The sequence below is a fragment of the Calidris pugnax genome, unplaced genomic scaffold (assembly GCF_001431845.1).
Source record: "Calidris pugnax isolate Ruff unplaced genomic scaffold, ASM143184v1 scaffold304, whole genome shotgun sequence".
NCBI classification, from domain to species: Eukaryota; Metazoa; Chordata; class Aves; order Charadriiformes; family Scolopacidae; genus Calidris; species Calidris pugnax.
Window position 1 is genome coordinate 258,819 of NW_015091068.1, and position 19,547 is coordinate 278,365.

Below are 19,547 nucleotides of genomic sequence, written 5' to 3' on the forward strand. Positions count from 1 at the left end.
GACGCCGTTCGTCCGCAGCGCCGAGCACTGCATGGGGTAGGTGAAGGAGGCGCCGGCATCGCCCGTCGTGAAGTCGTGCTCGTCGGCGCGCGCGGCGGCGGCGGCGGGGGCTGCGGGGCCCCGCGCGTGCCGTGAGCGGTGGCCGCGTGTGCGTGTTTGTGTGAGGCCCCCGCGCGCGTGGGGGTCACCCTCCCCGGGACACCCGTGTGCGTGTGCAACACCTGCGACACCGCACGCGGCTGGGACACCCGCCTGTAGGGCCCGGGGCGTCCGAGACACCTGTACCTCCGGAGACGCCGGTGTCCGTGTGAGACATGTCTGCGTGTCCGAGACACGCCGCCTGCGTCTGCGACGCACACCCAAGTGCGTGAAATCCATTCTGCCTGTGGGAAACGAGCTAAGTTTTGCTTCAGCTAATTGATGTATCATTGTTAGTGTGATAGTACTAACAAAGAAGCTTTAGTAGTAGTAATAAAAATTAACAAATTGTATCTAACTAATCCCTACAGATGTTCTTGGTCCGTTGAAATGTCCTTGTTCTCAGAGTGTTATCTAGGTGAAGAGAAACAGACTGGAACGTGTCCTTCAACATAGGGACCAAGAAGATAGAAAAGTATCAATAAGACTAAAAGAACAAGGCTTGGACAGTGAATCTGCCAGGTGGACAGTAAAGGCTGCCAAGTAGGCCCGCTCACAGGGAAAAAGGGGGGGGCAGCTGATGAAGACGAGGATGCGACCACCTGATGAAGAGAATGATATGTTCAAGATAAAATTTCGTAGAATAGGTGTGTATATGCCTTATACGGTAGAAAAAGATATAGGCTAAACCTGTGAAAGGTAGTCGGTCGGGAAGAATGTGAGCTCCAGCTTCTCAGCCAATGAGAAGGAGAGACAGAAGTTTAAGCGGCCGGGACAAGGTATAAATATACAAAAATCGAAAAAGTGCGTGTGCATCTATTTTTGGTGCACCCGATTCAGCGCTGTTTCGTATTAATAAATTTTTAAACTTTTGCTTTGGTGACTTTGTCCTCTTTAAATTCTAAGATGTGAGTCGGTGTATTTCTCACATGCCTGAAAGACACCATGTGACAAACCCAAACATGTATGAAACATACAGGTGCATGTGACACATCGCCGAGTGCATACATCTGCAACACTCAGCTGAGTGCACAACTTGTTCCACGTGTGCGTGTCTGGCTGTAGCACATGTGCAAATCACACGAGTGTGAGACACCTCTGTGTATGAGATGCACCATGTGTGTTTGTGTCTGTGTGACACCCTCATCTGTGCGACACTCGTGCATGTGCATGTGTGAGACATGTCTGTGTGTGTATTTTGTTTATGAACACCCACTCTGTGTGCACAGCCTGCTCTGGGTGTGCATGCATGACTTGCTCTGCAGCACATAAGTGTGTGTGTGTAAGACACACCTGCCTTTGCGCACACAGGCGTGTATGAGAGCATGTGTCTCTGCACAGGTTGCACACCCAACTCACTACACATACGTCATACACACCTGCCTGCACGTGTGTGAGCACTGGTGTGTCTGTGTGTATGCATGTGTGTCTGTGTGAGTACTGGTGTGGCTGTGTGTGTGCCTGTGTGTCTGTGTGTGTGAGCACTGGTATGGCTCTTTGTGCATGAAGCCCAGGTACTCTCACGTGTGACTTGCTGCAGGGTGGGCTGCCGGACCCACTCTGCATGTGTGTGTGTGAGTGAGGAAGTGTTGCACACTTCCTTGTGTGCAAGATTCACACCTGCATGCATGTGGAAGTGATGAGGCAGAAGGAGGTGGCTCTGCCATGGCCATGTCCCCGCCTGTCACCCAGCAGGGTGTGGGCAGTTGGTGGAGCAGGGCACAAACCTTCAGATATCAGTGAGACGAGCGGGTCCTTCTTCCTGCTCACGGATGGGAGCAGACGTGCCCAGCGCATGTGTCCATGTCCTCTCTGTTGGTTGCCTCCAGGCACCGCGTGTCTGTGGATGAACAGGAAGCCACATGGCTACTTCCAGCCTGAAGAGACCCTGAGTGCAGAGACCCTGCAGTGTAGGCAAGTGTGTGAGCACTGATCTTAAATGTGCATGTGTCCGAGAACCTTGTTGGTCCACAGGAGAAGCTGCAGTTCAGGGATGCGAGACTGACCCCAGAATACACACACGTGTGTAAAACTGTGCTTGTCTATGTGTATACACATCACTCGTTTCAACACATGTGACACAGACCATTGTGAATGTGGCAAAATGTCAGAATGTGTGAGCTCGAGGAATGCGGGAGATGTGGTTTGCCTCGGCCCTGTGTGTGTACGACTCAGCAGCAGCTGGCATCCACGGCATTTCTTTGTGGTTTGGTGAGATCCTCCACCCAGGGAGGTTGAGACATGGTGTGCACCGATATAAGCCACCATGTGTCCACGCATGCTGCTCCAGAGAGTGAGGCCTGTGTCACTGCACGTGATTCCCCTGTGTGCGTCACAAACCGTCTCCATATTCCACCATGTGTCCCATTCTGTTCTGTCAGAACCCGGGCAGGCAGGGTTTCCTGTGGCCGCAGCCCACCTGTGAGCTCCTTGCCCAGCTTACGTGTGTACGTGACTTGCCGCAGTGCACCTCAGGCATCCTGGCCCATGGTGGCCCTCTGTGTGTGGCACAGCCAGGGGCAGCTCATTTTGGGGAGAAGGTGCTGGTGCAGGTCTGGTGGTTCAAGGCACATGCATCAACTTCTGCTCCGGTGGAAAGGACGCGGGTGCTTCTGGGCGTCACTCCAAGTTTGGTTTGTGTTTGGCTGCGGGCTCAGTCCTTCTCACAGACCCTCCACTCACTCCCACATGGCCTGGCTTGTTTCTAAGATTCAGATCCCTTTCTCTTCCACCTTTTTTTTTCATGGAGGAAGAGCCTCCCATTTCTCCTTTTGATTTGTTCATGCTTCACAATCCATAGTGAGGAGCAAGTTCAGAACAACTATCATTTTCTGTGCCCATAATCCACCCTCATGTGTGTGTCTCCTGGCCTGGAGCTGCACAGGCTTTTTGTTTATGTGACACTTTATTAGAATAATTTTCTACCTCTCTTTTCCTGGTGTTTTGCTAGTTTGCAATACATTTTCCTTTAATGTGAGTAATGAGGCAGCCTGACTGTAGCCCTTCTCCTGAACATTTCAAAAGGTGACTTCCAATGTAGCTGTCCGTCATTTTACATGGGCTAAGCACCAATCTGAGGGATTTTTTGGTTTTTTTGTTCTCAGTATTCTTTCAACAACTTTTGGGCTATTTTCCACATTTCTATTTTTGATTCTCTGAATTTGTTGTAAATTGCTCAAAATCATCCCCTTTTGATAAGCATTTATGCTGATAACTATTGAACTATGAACCATTATGTGTTATTATCACACCAGCTGTGCCTTGTTTGGCAAAAAGCAACAGACCTGATGTCATGGCACACATCCAGGTACATCTATCAGCAGTACTGTCTAACAACGCCTCTTATAGATGGCAAGAACTGAAATTGACCCAAACCCCCCCATATTTTTCTTCAGAATATACAAACCCAACTTTCATGTACAGCAATGGATTTTAGTGTAAATTTTACTTCTTTTATGTTTAATGTTGCAAGAATACTGAAATATTTTTTCTTCGGTGTATTCTCTGTATTTTTTTCCTCTACTATTTATATACTTCCAACTTGCTCTGCTGTCTCTTTATCTCCTTTTCTGATATTTCTGTGGGTTTCTGCCCTTCTCTGCATGAACTTTCTTGATGAGAAAGCCTATAGCAGGGTTTTAGTCCTAGGGTCGTTTACTTCTTGAAGCAATTCCAAATTTCAACATTTCAGCAGGCAAGCCTGCTGTAAACACTGCATGTAATGTAAATGTAAACATGAACTTCATTCTTATTTTACATTTTGTTTCTAAACCTGTTACTACAACTTCACTTTGGCTTGTGTACAAGTGTCCAGTCTGTGAACAGAAGGGCTCAGTTCATGTCAGAGAATCTCTGCCAGTCACAGGAGGTATGTATCTCTTGAACAGGTCCCATCAGCAATCCTCCTTCCATTGTATGGATAATTACATGGTTGGTTTCTCTTGAGGTATGTCTGATCCCTCTCCTCAACCTGTGAAATGGCTTTACTTCTTGCTCAGAGAGCACTTCTTACCAAAGGCTTATACCTATGTTTGCTTCTGTATCATGTGCATGTTGTGAGGGATGTTAAAGAGCAACATGTTTACTCTCTATGAGGAAAATTATTTCTGAGCATAGAAAGCTTTTTTTTAGCTAGCAGAAGATACCAGAGCCAGAGTCACTAGATGGAAGATACAGAAGCCATCCAAGAAACATGCAGATTTGCAACTTCAACGGTACCAGGCATTGAATGAATTGGTCAACTTTCAGTCTCAGCCTTGTTTTCCATCATGTCCCAGCTCAGCTAAAGCACCTTGGCTAGATGCAAGTATTCTCTGGGCAACACACAGCAGGGCTGACTGATCAAAGTCCCTCTGCCTGTAAGATTTCTCCAGATTTATTTCCTGACCCATCATAACTGTCATACTCACTCTGTCATCTGTTCTAGGAGGGTATTCCACTTAGCAATGAGAAACCAAATCTAAAATTAGTGTTACGAACATATTCTGTGTTAGGGTGAAACAAATCTCCCCTTGAAGGACCTTTTTCTCCCTGTCTGCTACCGAAGTTGAGGGTGAAGATCTCAATCTTAGACATCAAACTTTTTAACAAACCTTAGTGTCACTGAAATGCTACCTGTGAATAAGAAAGAGCCAACTTCATATAACACTGCAGAGAGCCTCAGTTACGGTTATCCTGTCAGAGAACATGATTTTACAGATTGTTACCTGGAACTTAAAACGACACCACTAAAACAAGCCCTGTGCAGATGGGCAGATTCCCTGAAGAGGGACCTAAGGACATCCAGGGACTACCAGAAGAAAGTTCACATCTGACAGGTGTAGGAGCAGCATGGTCAATGTCTTGTTTGTTTAAAGCATCATCCGACAACCTGTCTAGCCCATGGAAAAGAGCTAAATTACTCCTGCTGTCTTCACTGAAAAGATTCTACAGATCTCAAAATAAGAAAGGGTTGGCATGGGTGCATAGGAGAGTTTTTTATTCACGCTAGCCTGGAGATTCACATGAATAATTGATTGGCCATATCTGTCTGCAAGACACAGTGACACCAGGAGGTCTCCCAAGGCCAAGAACCAGCAGAGAAAGAGACTGAAAAGAAACCACATGTAGCTCTGGATCTTTAAATTACCTTTGAAGTCTAAATGACTAGCAGAAAGCAGGCCTATTGTTGGAGAGGAAATGTTCTGAGCCTGTACACAAAAGATACTTCCAGTTGTTAAAATGCTTAAAAGCTATAGCTGTAGCATTTGATGGAAGGAACCATTTGCATGGCTTTCAACAGCCAAGACGTAGGAACTGCAGCAGGAGCTCAGAACAAATATCTAGGCTGCAGTCTTCTTTCTGACAGGAACTCAAAGAGAATGCATAGGGTGGAGTGAAAGAGCAGAACAACATATAGTGATGCTTCCCCTGAGGACTCTCCCATTGTGCACCAAACTGCTGTTTAGGGATTTCCTAAGCCAGATATTCTTGAGTATCACACTTGGAAATTTAGGCATCCAGGACCTCAAACGTTCCAAGGAGAGGATTCAGAGTTATGAGTCATATTCATATGACCAAATATGTGATTCAAACACAATTAAAAATGCTCTCAATGGCACAGAATGGCTTTGCTTTTGATTTCTGACTTTAGCAGTGTTTCTTGTGGCCCCGTTGACCTTGAAACTGCCCTTGAACAAGGTCAGTTCTGAAAAGATCATCCGTGCAGTGCCCTGCCTGTCAGTAGCCATAGTAAAACTTAGTGATGTTCTAGGGCAGGTTTAGTCATCTTTATCGTAACAGTGCCCAGAGCTGTACCTACTATTTTAGAGTCAGACATAAACAAATGTAGTCTCTGTCTATAAATGGACAGTGATATTACACGAACAAACAGCTTTTGGTGATTCACCTAAGACTAAACTGGATTTGCCTGCCAGGATAATTCACCTGGAGAGCTGATTGCTTCCATTCACCTCCTTTCTTGGAAGCAGGCTGAGAATAACAAACTGTTCCGATAACATCAGCCTACTTCCAGTCAACATATTTCCTATTGAGAGGCAGGGCAGGTCCCACCCTGTTACATGACAGGCATGTATTTGGTCATATAAATGTGACTCATAACTCTGACTCTTCACCTTGGAGTTAGGTGTTAACAGCAGCCAGTTGTCACAAAACCCTTGTTTGAAATGGTGATGCCATGCCTTCTCTCCAGCAGTCTAGTGTTCATCTCCCTCTTCCTGGGCCTCTGGAAAGCAAAGTCACAGCAATGTTCTCCAGTCATCTGGCTACAGAATTTCAGGAGAAAGCTCTCCTCAATACATCTTGCTGCTATTCCTCTTAGTGCAAACTAAATACGCAGTGTAGATCTGGGGCATTTCATGGTGGTCAGGATGCTCACAAAAAAGAGGACAGGCCTGACTCTAGACCTCAACAATTCCTAAGCATTTGTATTCACTACAGTAGGTGCTATAGCATTGTCCTCTCTTCTTCCACCTCTATAAACACTAGGTCACACAGTTTTATTTACTGAATTTTTAACCATTTCATGCTAAATGGAAAAGCCATTGAAAGGAAGAAAGGCATTATCTATAAACCATTTCATTATTAAAACAAGCAAGTTGTGGCCATTCGGGTCTCAACTTCTAAGTCTTATACAACAAGATAAGACAAGTAGTTCTGGATCAGACCACAGCTCCTGTTTCCAGCAATGTCCAATAGCAGAAATCTAGGGTGCAGAGAGATATTTCTGCAGAACTTCCTCTTGATTTCCAGCAAATGATAGCTCAGGTCTTTCCCAGTTAGAGGTGGTAAGTTGTATTTAACAGCTCGTTTCCATTAGGAAAGGCATTTATTTTTTGAGGCAATGCAAACTTTTGGCATCCATAAAATTCTGTAGCAAAGGTTTCCAGTGCAGGCACTATATTTTGAAAGCTATCCCTTGCCTGCTTCATCTGAGGCAGTGCTGGCCCAGAATCTTAGGCACAACTCACCCACAGCAGCCTTTGTACTGTTATAGCAGCACTAATGTCCAAACCTGAAGCACTGAACTGAAAGTTATCTGCATGGGGAGGTGTGGGCATGAGCCTACATGAACCACCTACTTTAAGGGTCTTAAAGTACTTGTCCAAGATCACATGGAGATGCACTGGAAAAGCAGGAAAACATGCCAGGAGGACTCCCATGAAAGTACCTAAACCTTCCTTCAAACCTCTTTCTCTCTGGCTTAGTATCAGTCTTGGTGTGATCTGGACTTGCTAGATCACACCAAGATCTACAACAGCTTGCTGGGTCCCAGAACATCTGATCTTTTCTTTTGATCCCATGGAGAACTGGGCTTCTGGCCAGCGAAGAAGAGCAATCCAGCTAGTCAGTCCTCCAGCCAAAGCCCCCTGGCTGTGCTAGTTTGGACACTGACATTTCATTGACACTAAACTTCCCTCTTCAGCATGAATTGCTCATTACTTGAATTCCATCAGGGATTTCTTATGTCATGAAAGAGCAGAGATTCTGCCTGAACACACTGAGCAGGACTGACTGCTTTCTATGGATAAAGTTGTTGATCTGTGTATATGTATTGCCTGTATCTGCAAGACATAGACGTCTCTGTGTTTTACTCTCAATGGTGTCTCTGTTCTGCAACCATCTGTATATAAAGCTGCTATTCTCTTGTGAACAATGACTCATACAGGAAAGTCGCTAAGAATTAGGCAAGATCTATGTTCGTCCTGAGTACTATTGAAGATGAGGATTCAAATCCATAAACTCTTGGAAACCCAGCATTAGTTTTCCCTTGACAGCTTTAATCTTTAAAATCTGCTGTTGCTGACACACATTTGCAACAACAGGTTGGCAGTAAACTGTCTCTGCAAATGGGCACTGCAGCTCCACCGCTTGCTTTTGACCAAGACCCAGCACACACTGCTCACTGTGGCCAACCTTTTCCTCACTCCATTTTCCAGTGAGGATCCACTTAGTGACTCTTCCACCTCCCAAATTCTTCTCAGCCCCCACAGATGACTCCCTGCACCCCTTTCCCTTATATTTCCAGGTGCTCTGCATCTTTGCCAACTGCATTGGGTGAGTAGGAAAAAGTAGGGTTGCTTAGGGGTTGCTCAGTGCCCTGCAAGCTACACCTAGACCTGGAGCTGCCCAAAAAACTGTGAAGTTGGCCATAGGGACTATCTGGGGCAGTGAACCATATTGGTATAAAAAAACCCAACACAACAGAACATTAAAACCAACAGATAAAATCGGAGTCACAGAATCAGAGAGCAGTTGAGGTTGGAAGGAAACCCTGGAAGTTCTGTGGTCCAGACCCCCTGCACAAGCAGTGCCACCTACAGCAGGTTGCCCAGGACCATGTCCAGACAGCTTTTGAATATCTCCAAGGACAATGATTACAAATCTGTATTGGAAAAATATCATGGGAAGAAGAGCTTTTACTTTATCCCTGGAATCGTTGCTTTGAGGACTCATAGGCTGAAGGAGGTGATTTGATGGCTTATTTGGATGGCACCTGAGACAGAGGCTTCATTCCCATGTTATCCTCTCCCAACCACCACACTTACCGTCAGCTGTATGGTCCTGACCTTCCTGTGGCTGCTAATAGTTCTGTGTTTCTCAGCCTTTTTAGTGCATTGATCAATCTTCTAACAGCAGAATGCAGCTCTGTTCCTGCTGGATTAGTGAGTTCATCTGAATCAGTGAAAAGTGTAGGTTGGAAAGGATCTTGGGGGTCTTTAGTCCAATCTCCTACTCAAAGTAGGGCTAACTTCAAGGCCAGATAAAGTTGCTCAGGGCCTTGTCAACATGTATCCTATAAATCGCCAAGGATGGAGATTTCACAGCCTCTCTCAGCAGCCTGTCCTAGGGCTGAACCACTCTCATGGTAAGTAATGTGTTCCTTTGATTGAAAAAGAATTTCCCTGGTTTGCAACATCATTGCCTCCTGTCCTTTTGCTGTACACTAGCAGGAAAAGCTTGGATGCATCTTAATTTGCAATCCCGTTTTCAGCAGTGTTAGTCTGCAATTAGATCCCCCACTAGCCTTCTCTTCTCCAGGCCAAACGAACCTAATTCCTTCACATCTCCTCATACAGCATGTGTTCCGGCTGACTGATACCAGGGGCTTTTGGTGGACCCTCTCCAGCGTGTCAACATGTACCATACAACTGGGAGGACCCCCAAACTGAGCACAGCATTTCAGATGCTGCCTCACCAGTGCCAAGCAGAGGGGAACAACACGTCCCCCCACCTGCTGGCCTCTTGCTGGCAATGCTATCCCATGGCTGGTCAGTGTTGTCACTGCAGGAGAGCGCTGCTGACACAGGTCCAACTTGTTTTCCACCAGAATCCCGAGGTCTTTCCTGCAGGGTTGCACCTTCGTAGTCCGTCCCCAGTCTGCACTGATACATGGAGTTGTTTTGTCCCAGGCTGAATTTTATTTATATTATTAAATTTTAAATATAAATTTATTTATTGTATTATTATATATTTATATATTATTATATTATTTATAATATTTAAATTTATTTATTATTTCATAGAATTAGAACAAATGTGTGAGGTGAATTAGAACAAATTTATCACGTGATTAAAAAGGGTCAAACTCTGAGTCCTTTTGTGCTTAGTCTGCTAATGGTGTGCACGGGAGTGCAGTTTCATACCTGAGAATCTCAATTTTCTGCAGAAAGATTTTAGAGCCGTACAAGGCCTGATGTTGGCCACAGACATAAGCAAAGAGACTGTATCTCTCAGCACAATTTACCATTTTCCTAGCAAAAGGCCCTGCAAGCTTGAAAGAGAATCTTGTAGGCCACTGGAATGAATCCCACTTCCATCCATTCCCCCAGGATCTCAAAGGAAGAGCAGGCACCATGCCTTTGTGTGATGAGCTTTGTGTGTGCATGGTGTGTTTTTAAATCAGCATTTTAATTCTTTTGACTTCACAGATAGGCAAAGTAGTATACACTGAGGTACAACACAGCTTCTGCTCTCTTAATAAGTTTATTTGTTACTGTTCTAAAATAAAGACTGTGTCCTTTTTTATTTCCTAAGCATACCTCATAATATCTCTGGTTCAACTAAATAAAAAATAGCATGTTTCTTATTCTTAAAGAAATAAATAAAATTCATTTTGAAAACCTAACAGTTAACCTATTTAAATTTGCTTCCAGCTTTCTGGTTTTTGGGGTCCTCTTGGGCATCTGTGTCTCTTCAGAATGCTAATATGGACCTGCATATCTTATAAATTTAGTGGCAAGAATTAAGCACAGAGATACAGAAATACAAAAACCTCTGAGTGGGGAGCAGTCTGGAGTTGCCCACTGGAACTGCTGGGCACAGACCTGTGCTCACGTTCCTGCAGCCTCTGGAGGCTCAATGCCTCTCTCCTGTCTTCTCAGTCTCTGTGAGGAGACACTCAGCTGAACAGTGAGCTTTGAACAGTGGGCTTTTCTGCTGGGTTAAAAACTGGCTGGAGGGCCGTGCCCAGAGAGTGGTGGGGAATGGAGTCAAATCCAGTTGGTGACTGGTCACGAGTGGTGTCCCACAGGGCTTGGTACTGGGACCCATTCTCTTTAACATCTTTATCAATGATCTGGATGAGGGGATCGAGTGCACCCTCAGGAAGTTCGCAGACGACACCAAGCTGGGTGGCAGTGTCGACCTGCTGGAGGGTAGAGAGGCTTTGCAGAGGGATCTGGACAGGCTGGATCGATGGGCTGAGGCCAATGGGATGAGGTTCAACAAGGCCAAGTGCCGGATCCTGCACTTGGGTCACACCAACCCCCTGCAGCGCTCCAGGCTGGGGGCAGAGTGGCTGGAGCTGCCTGGCAGAAAAGGACCTGGGGGTGTTGGTCGACTGTCGGCTGAACAGGAGCCAGCAGTGTGCCCAGGTGGCCAAGAAGGCCAACAGCATCCTGGCCTGTATCAGGAACAGTGCGGTGAGTAGGACCCAAGAGGTGATCATCCCCCTGTACTGGACACTGGTGAGGCCCCACCTCAAGGGCTGTGTCCAGTTCTGGGGCCCTCACCACAAAAAAGACATTGAGGTGCTGAGTGGGTCCAGAGAAGGGCAACGGAGCTGGTGAGGGGTCTGGAGAACAAGTCTTGTGAGGAGAGGCTGAGGGAGCTGGGGGTGTTCAGCCTGGAGAAAAGGTGGCTGAGGGGAGACCTTCTCGCTCCCTACAACTCCCTGAAAAGAGGGTGTAGCCAGGAGGGGTCAGCCTCTTCTCCCAAGGAACAGGCGATGGGACAAGAGGAAATGGCCTCAAGTTGCACCAGGGGAGGTTCAGATTGGATATTATGAAAAATGTTTACACGGAAAGGATTATTAAGCCTTGGAATGGGCTGCCCAGGGAAGTGGTTGAAGTACCATCCCTAGAGGTATTTAAAAGATGGGTAGACATAGTGATTAGAGACATGGTTTGGCGATGGTTTTTATCAGAGTTAGGTTGATGGTTGGACTAGTTGATCTTAGAGGTCCCTTCCAACCTAGATGATTCTATGGCCAGTGAGCAGTTTTTGAAGAGCAAATGACATGGATCTTTGCTGTAATATTCACATGAATAGCTCAGTTAATGGCGTGGCCTGTTTTGATTTTCCATCAGCCTAAGAGGAATCCAAGCCTTTGGCCTGAGCTTTGTCCAAACCATCTGCTTGGACAGCGCACACTGCCCCTGCACAGAGGTGTAAGTAGCACAGATCTGGACTGAGCCTTTAACCTTCACCCTGTCTCTCCTGCCTTTCCCCCAGAGCTGTATTGAGTGAGCGAGGTGACATGTTCTGTGGTCCCAAAAGGAAGCCAGTGATGCTCATATACAGCCTAAGCACCTCACAGGCTGTTTTACTGAAACAGTCCTGCAGAAAGACAGGGGATCACACAAAATGCTCCTCCCTCCTACTGGCCAGCAAGCCAAGAAAAGCCAATGCTGGCTTATGGGTGATGCGCATATAATCACAGAATGGTTTCGGTTGGAAGGGACCTTAAAGATCATCGAGTTGCCACCCCCAGCCCTGGGCAGGGACTTCTCCCACCAGCCCAGGTTGCTCAAAGCCCTGTCAAACCTGGTCCTGAACCCCTCCAGGGATGGGGCAGCCACAGCTCCTCTGTGCAACCTGGGCCAGGGTCTCACCACCCTCAAAGTGAAAAAATTTCTTCCTGAGATCTCATCAAAATCTCCCCTCTTTCAGTGTAAAACCATTACCTCTGGTCCTATTGCTGCAATGTGTCTGGTCATTCCCTTACCTCTCTCTTCCTGGTCTACAGGCAAAGGACTCCGAGGGCTCCATAGCTCTCATGAAAACTACAAAGCACATCTAGAAGCTTCTGGAAGCTCAAAGAAATTTTCAGAAAAAGGCTTTTCTTTCATTTTACAAATATGTTTGCAGCCATCATCATGTTAAAGAAAAAATAGCCTAAAAAAACCACCCCTGCAGAACAAAATTCCCATGCAGGAGCTGTTTCTCATTCTTTCCACTTTTCTTCCTTTATGTACAAATAAGAGTGGAGAGAACATGTTTGCACTTAACAAAAGGATAAACCCTGCTAATCTACTGATTTGTCTGCCAGCATTGTGCTTATCACAGCACTCTATGTTGGCTGGAGCAGACGTGGCCCTAACGTACAACAAAAATCATGTCATGTCATGTCATGTGAGGCTGTGGGCAGGACTTGCCTGTTTGGAGGGGACACGGTGACAGTTCAAGTCACAGGCTGCTGTGTTTGTGACCAGGATGCCCACATCTGTCACCAACAACAGAAAACACCATGCTGAAGAACATACAAGCCAGAGTCATTGATGGCAGGTAGCCATAGAGCAGAGGGAAAGAAAGAGTAAGATGATTTTGGCCAGCTCAAGAGGCAGTGATGGCAGATCACCCTCTGATGGTGCATTAGCAGAACATGACTGGAGCAAAGGACCCTGGATGGGACCAGGAGGATGACCCATCAGGAGGCACAGGGGTTATATCCAGAAATGATGACAGTATAAAAAACAGGAGAAGCAGGACAAAAGCCCAAAGTGAACATGAGGTACGAGAACACTTAGTGCAGATGAATACATGAGAGGGGAAAGAAACGACATGGAAGGACGGAGCATCACCCTTCTACTCCACTCTGGAATGCTGTGTCCAGCTTTGGAGTCCTCATCACAGGACCTGTTGGAAATGGTCCAGAAGAGGGCAACAAAGGTGCTCTGAGGGCTGGAGCATCTCTCCTACGAAGGCAGGCCAAGAGAGAGTTGGGGTTGTTCAACCTGGAGAACGGGGGAGACCTTAGCGCCCCTTCCAGTCCCTAAAGGGGCTCCAGGAAAGCTGGGAAGGGACTCACTATCAGGGAGGGGAGCCATAGGATGAAGGAAAACGGTTTTACACTGAAAGAGGGGAAATTTAGACTAGATGTTAGGAAGAAACTCTTTACTACGAGGGTGGAGAGAGCCTGGCCCAGGTTGCCCAGAGGAACAGTGGCTGCCCCATCCCTGGAGGGATTCAAGACCAGGTTGGACGGGGCTTTGAGCAACCTGATCTGGTGGGAGGTGTCCCTGCCCAGGGCCGGGGGTGGGAACTCGATGATCTTTAAGGTCCCTTCTAACCTAAAGCATTCTTCTAACCTAAAGCATACAAATCATATGAGGAACGGCTGAGGGAGTTGGGACTGTTTAGTAGGAGGAAGAGGAGACTCAGGGGAGACCTCATCACTCTCTACAACTTCATGAAAGGACACTGTAGAGAGGTTGGTGCTGGTCTCTTCTCACAGGTAATTAGTGACAGAACGAGAGGGAATGGCTTCAAGCTCCAACAGGGTAGGTTTAGATTGAACATTAGGAAAGAATTTTTCACCCAAAGAGTGGTCGGGCATTGGAACAGGCTGCCCAGGGAGGGGGTGGAGTCCCCATCCCTGGCTGTGTTTAAGGGCCGTTTAGATGCAGTGCTGAGGGACATGGTGTAGGGGAGGACTTTGTAGAGTAGGGTAGATGGTTGGACTCGATGATCCCAAGGGTCTCTTCCAACCTAGACCATTCTATGATTCTATGATTCTATGATTCTGTGATTCTGTGATCACGGGGAGGTGACGCCTACTGAATGTCAAGGGGAGGAGGCAGGACCTTGAGGGGGGCGAACAGCCGATTCGTGGTGACGGTCTGCAGACACAAACGAGGAGGAGGAAGGCAGCCAGAGCACCCTTCCCTCTGCAGAGGCGACCCTGCTCACGCGGCAGTGCTTCGGGATGCGGGGAGTCGGGGCCAGCCGAGGGGCAAGCGCCCACCCCCGGCGTCCCGTGGGGGAAGACAGCCCGGCGCCAGCAGAGACCGGCCAGGGAGATGGACGGCAGCCTTCCTGAGGCGGGGACCCGGGGCGGGAGGCACCCGAGGCGGCCACGGGGCTCCCGGAGCGACCATGTGCTGAGCGAACGGGCCATCCTGCGGGGTTCGGCAGGTTCAGCCCCCTCCTCACGTGGAGGAGAGAACCCTCCCGGGCAATCTGCGTGGAGAAGATATCCCCCACCCCCATCGCTGTATGGAGGAGATCCCCCGCAAACACGCTGCATGCAGCAGACACCTTCCTCGCCCCCAAAACTCCCCACGTGGAGCAGATCCCCCACAAACCTCTCGCATGTACCGGTTCCCCCCCGACACACACTTCATGGAACAGATCCGCCCCTCCCCGCCCCCTGCATGGAGTAGATCCCACCCCCGCTTCCCTCACGGAGCAGATCACACACACACCCTGAACGGATCGCATCCCCTCTCCCCATACCCCCCCTGGATGGATCAGACCCGTCCCACGGGCTGCGCCGAGGATGTGCCGCTGCGGCAGAGGAGCGGAGCCGTTCCGGGCACAGCGACTGCTACAGCCCCACCGACAGATCTTTTCGGTACTTTTCCTACTTACCTCTTTGCTTCTGCAATAAGTAATTTCGGAGGAAGATTTTGCTTCAGATAAAACAGATATGTGCTTGCTATGGCTTAAGCTAAAATAGGTATGTGCTTGCTACATGGTTGGAAAATGGATAGTGTTAGAGAGACGGAAGAAACGGTGGAGAGTACCGAATTGTTGCAAAACAAGGGATGTTGTGGTTAGCTAGGAGAACGGCAGAGGTGGCAAGCATGTAAAGAATGGAGAAGCCACAAGAAAGACATGGTGATGAAGACTTTGAGCCTTCCTCTGACGACCACCAGGAAGACCCCTGAGGAAACACTGGGGGGCATGTTCAGGGGTGGGATGTGTTCCAAGAACTCATTGATTATGCAAATCATTTTACAAGAAAAACCATGAATATGTATGAGTAATGAGAAATGAAACCAAGCATTTCTAAGAAGAGAATGAGCAATGGCAGGAGAAATCCCCTGTGTAGCTCTCAGCACTCTAATAAATATTCTTTGCTTCACAGACTTTGTCCCTGACTAAAATTTGATACAGTGAGCATGTTTATCACACATCTCTCACGCAGGAAAGTTGAAGCCAAGAAGAACAGCTGAGGGGTGTGTTCCTGTTGTCCTGGGAACCACTTTCTCCCCGTAGGACATAACCTGGAGTTTGGGAACTGCTGCCGTACCTGATGCATCCATTCACACTCACTGTCAATCTCATCACGAATTGATAGACCTTACAGTCACCATGGCATCACCCAGATTTATTTTTATTTCTCACAACTTCTACTTAGGGTTGGCTAAATGTGACCAGGTCAAAGATCAGGTACATGCAGGACTGGTTACTTGAAGCAAGTAATGACTCTCTCTGTTGGATGCAATGAAGTCTGTATGGTAAGAAAGCTTGCCGCAGCTCTGCTCGGGGACCTCATTCCTCTGATTTCTAAATATAAAAAAGGAAGACAATGTAGAGGTTCTTGGAGCAATTGTATTGTTTATGGGGTTGCTTCAGGTCTGTGGCTATTGCAAATGCTCTGCCATATTATTGGCCCAGAACCAGTATCTCCCAATTCTGCTGAAAGACCTGGATTCTTAGCATCAATCATATCTACTCAGTCTCTTGGGGGGCACAAAAAGGACTTTCAAAACTCACTGGTTTTGAATAAGTGCCAATTTCTGGCCTTCCTTTATGAGGCCACTCCAGCACCAGAGTGGGAGGAATGCAGCTGCGGCTGCGTTGGTGTTTTGACAGATCTCTTGTGGCCTAGAAGGGTCCTTCTCTGCAGGACTCAAACTCACCTGTCCTCCAATGTCACGACTTTTGGCTCGCAACTTGTTAACCTGGCATTCAGCAATATCAGCTCGTTCTTCAGCCTGTTCCAGCTCGTGCTGGGTCTTGCGGCATCGTGAGAGGTTAGCGTTTGCCTGTTCTTCCTGAAAGTCATGCAGTGCCGTCAGTGACGTGGGCATGAATTGACATTGCTCTGTTACCATTAACCGAACACCCTGTGGCCGCAGTAACATCCTACAGCTCACAGCTGCATCCCTGCGCTGCCAGCACTCCAAGCACTTTTATCAGCACAATGTGAGCCCTCTGCTGAGGACAGAGCAGTTAGTCCTGCTCAGTTCCAGCTGGCAGAATTGGCTGGTGAGGCTCCAAAAGTGCAATGGCTCCATGATAATTACAGCTGTGCCTGCTCTGTTGTGAGCCGTAAGTCCTTACCAGGTAAGGAATACTTAAAGCCAGTGGCCACAGCTGCCCTATCAAACTGGGTGTTCAATTATTTTAATGAACTTGGGAGCCCAGGCCTTTTGGAAATCTCCACCTTGGGCCCACAAGGACTTAAAGAGAGTTCTGCACTCACAGCTTCCTCAGCCTGCTTCTTGTATGCTTTCACTTTTAACTGCAGCTTGTCCACCAGATCCTGGAGCCGGAGAATATTTTTTTTATCCTCTTCAGACTGTGGAAGTGAAAATCAAGTCAGTGTCGGAGGATGGACCGAGGTGATGCATGTAAGAGGGCAGAGGATGTCAAATACCTGGTAAGTGAGCTCCTTCAGCCTTCGCTCATACTTGCGTGCACCTTTCAGTGACTCTATTCCCCGTTTCTGCTCAGCATCAAGCTCATTTTCTAGCTCATTTATCTGAAACACAGCATCATGGTGAAGACAGCAAACTGCTGAGAAAGGCTGCAGGGTCCTGGGACATGGAGTTCTGCGAACTATCGCTGCAGAGAGTGCAGCCTCCTGCAGCTGCTTCTTGGGGCCAGACAGACTAAAAGTTGCTCACTGTGCTGTATTAGTAGTGACATATTGTGTGAATCCAGATTTATAGAAGGAACTTAGCTGTGCATACCTGGGGCATTTATATCCAAAATTAGGTTTAAATCTGTCAGAAAAGAGGAAGTTGAAACAGGGAGGGGAGAGTTCTGTCAATGTTCACCAGGTAAATAGGGGAAATCTATTTAATTTGTAATTTTTGAGTCCAGCTCACCCTCAGGAATAATCCCTAACAACCTCCCACACCTCCCTGCCTCTTCTATAATGTATATAAGTCAAACCTGGACTCCAGTGTTTTTATTTCTGGGTGGATATTTTCTTTCAAAGCCAAGAGCACCAAACCCTGAGTCAGTTGTTCTGTATTTTGCAACAGGTGAAGAGAACAGGAACTGGTCAGGCAAAGGGTCCATCCAGCTGAGCACTCTGGCCCTGGGAGTGGCAGCAGTGTAATCTACATAGGGACAGCAGGTGATATATCTGTGCTGTTTCCTTTAGTTTGTCTATAAACCTGCTGATTTCTGATCCCTTTTGCAACCTTGTACGAGCTGCCTCTGCAGCCTCCCATGGCAGCAGGTTCCAGAATTCCACTGCCCACTCTGTATAGTATTTCCTTTTGTTTCTTTTAAACCAACCTCCAGAGGAAGATGCTCTGATCTGAAGCATGTGTTCTTATATCATGCATTTTGATGAATAACCATTCAGAATACACCTTGGTCACCGCTGTCATGATTCTGTAAACGCTGATCACCTCCCCCTGACCTATCTCCTCTCCAAATAATAGTCTGACTCTTTTTTGTCTCTCCTCATAAGGCTCCACCCTGGATACCATTTTCTGGATGCTTTTCTAACTGTCAGGTCCTTCTTGAGTTGCAGAGACCAGAATTTGCACATGGCAAGTTATGCTCTCTGTCTTGTTCTCAGTGCCCTTCCTTATAAAGCCTGAATTTTTTTCTCTTTTGGGTTTTTGCTTCTCCTACATGTAGGACAAACAGCTTCTGAGGTTTGTCATGGACGAGACAGATTACCTGGCTGAGCTGTCATTACCAATTCCAAGTTCATCTCCAAGTAAGTATATCTTAAATTGTTTTTCCCTAGATAAATTACTGTATATTTCTACTGTGATGTTCACCTCCCACCATTTTTGCCCACTCATTTTGTATGAGGTCATTCCTAAATTCCTCTCCCACAATGCAATGTACAACTACTCAGTGTAACTCATCAAACCTGCTGGAGATACCTGGGGTTGTCCCCTTCCAAGGAGGTTCCAACAACCAAGAGCCCACTCAAGAACTTAACCTTAGCCTACCCTCATCTTCACCATACCCTTGCCTCTAGTTTCTGGAGTTGCTTCTTTCCACCCTTCAGAGCCAGCTGCTCAGCTTCATCCAGATGGAGCTGCAGGTCCTTCACTGTCTGTTCCAGATTCCTCTTCATCCTCTCCAGGTGGGCGCTGGTGTCCTGCTCCTTCTTCAGCTCTTCTGCCATCATGGCTGCCTGGTAGTAGTGCAGAATTATGTTACAAATAGGCCTCCCTATCACTGGCAGTTCTGTGCTCTCTCCAAGAGCAATGCCCGGCTTCACATTAGTGTGTGGCTCTCCACATCCTCAGTCAGTGCCTGTGGCTGTGCTAAGAGTCTGTCATATAAAGAGGATTACTCTTTCTCAGTATCTGTATTTCTAAAACTATTCTGCCTTGGAGAACAGGCAAGGTTGATGACAAGAAAAAAATAATTAGGGCATACAAATGACTGAGTACCAAAATTTAATTTCTTGGGAGTCAGTGGAAATTAGAGGCATTTTGAAGTACTATCAGCTAGCAGTCTGCATCTCTGGGCTTCCAAATGATTTTGAATATCTGGCCATTTGGTGCCTGAATTTGCTGAAGAGTCAGACTCCTCAGCAGTTTTTGCCAATGAAATGACTCCCCGTATCTTGAACTACAATGAAAATCTTGTGCCTGCTGAGATCTTCAGAACGCTGGATGGATAGCTGTCACCAATGTGACAGAGTAGAGGGGAACCCACAGCACTGCTGCTGGTGGGCAACCAGGACCAGACACAGCTCCTCAGGCCCAGGTGCACCATGAAGTCATGGTGGGACTGTTAGTCAGTAGTGTGACCATTTTCTGTTCTATTTTCATATACTTTTCCTAGTTTGTCCTAAGATTTATTTCTTCTGATGCTGTGGAACTGTAGTCTTGTTTGAGTGAAACATTCATATTCTCTTTACTTCTTACATGTCTAGCATTTCTATAGAAGCATGTATGAATTTAGTCTTAATT

At 47.1% G+C, this 19,547-nt stretch overlaps 1 protein-coding gene across 1 annotated transcript in view; it reads right to left on the reverse strand.

The window, feature by feature from the left end:
• Nucleotides 1-16,136: 16,136 nt before the first annotated feature.
• Nucleotides 16,137-19,547, reverse strand: part of LOC106896754 (myosin-3-like) — a 37,045-nt gene continuing 33,634 nt past the window's right edge. The window contains exons 35-38 of the mRNA XM_014956970.1: nucleotides 18,590-18,760; nucleotides 17,027-17,131; nucleotides 16,853-16,948; nucleotides 16,137-16,421 (exon numbers count right to left, since the gene is read on the reverse strand). Coding sequence (XP_014812456.1) covers nucleotides 16,137-16,421; nucleotides 16,853-16,948; nucleotides 17,027-17,131; nucleotides 18,590-18,760 — 657 coding nt within the window. The remainder of the gene's footprint in view (nucleotides 16,422-16,852; nucleotides 16,949-17,026; nucleotides 17,132-18,589; nucleotides 18,761-19,547) is intronic.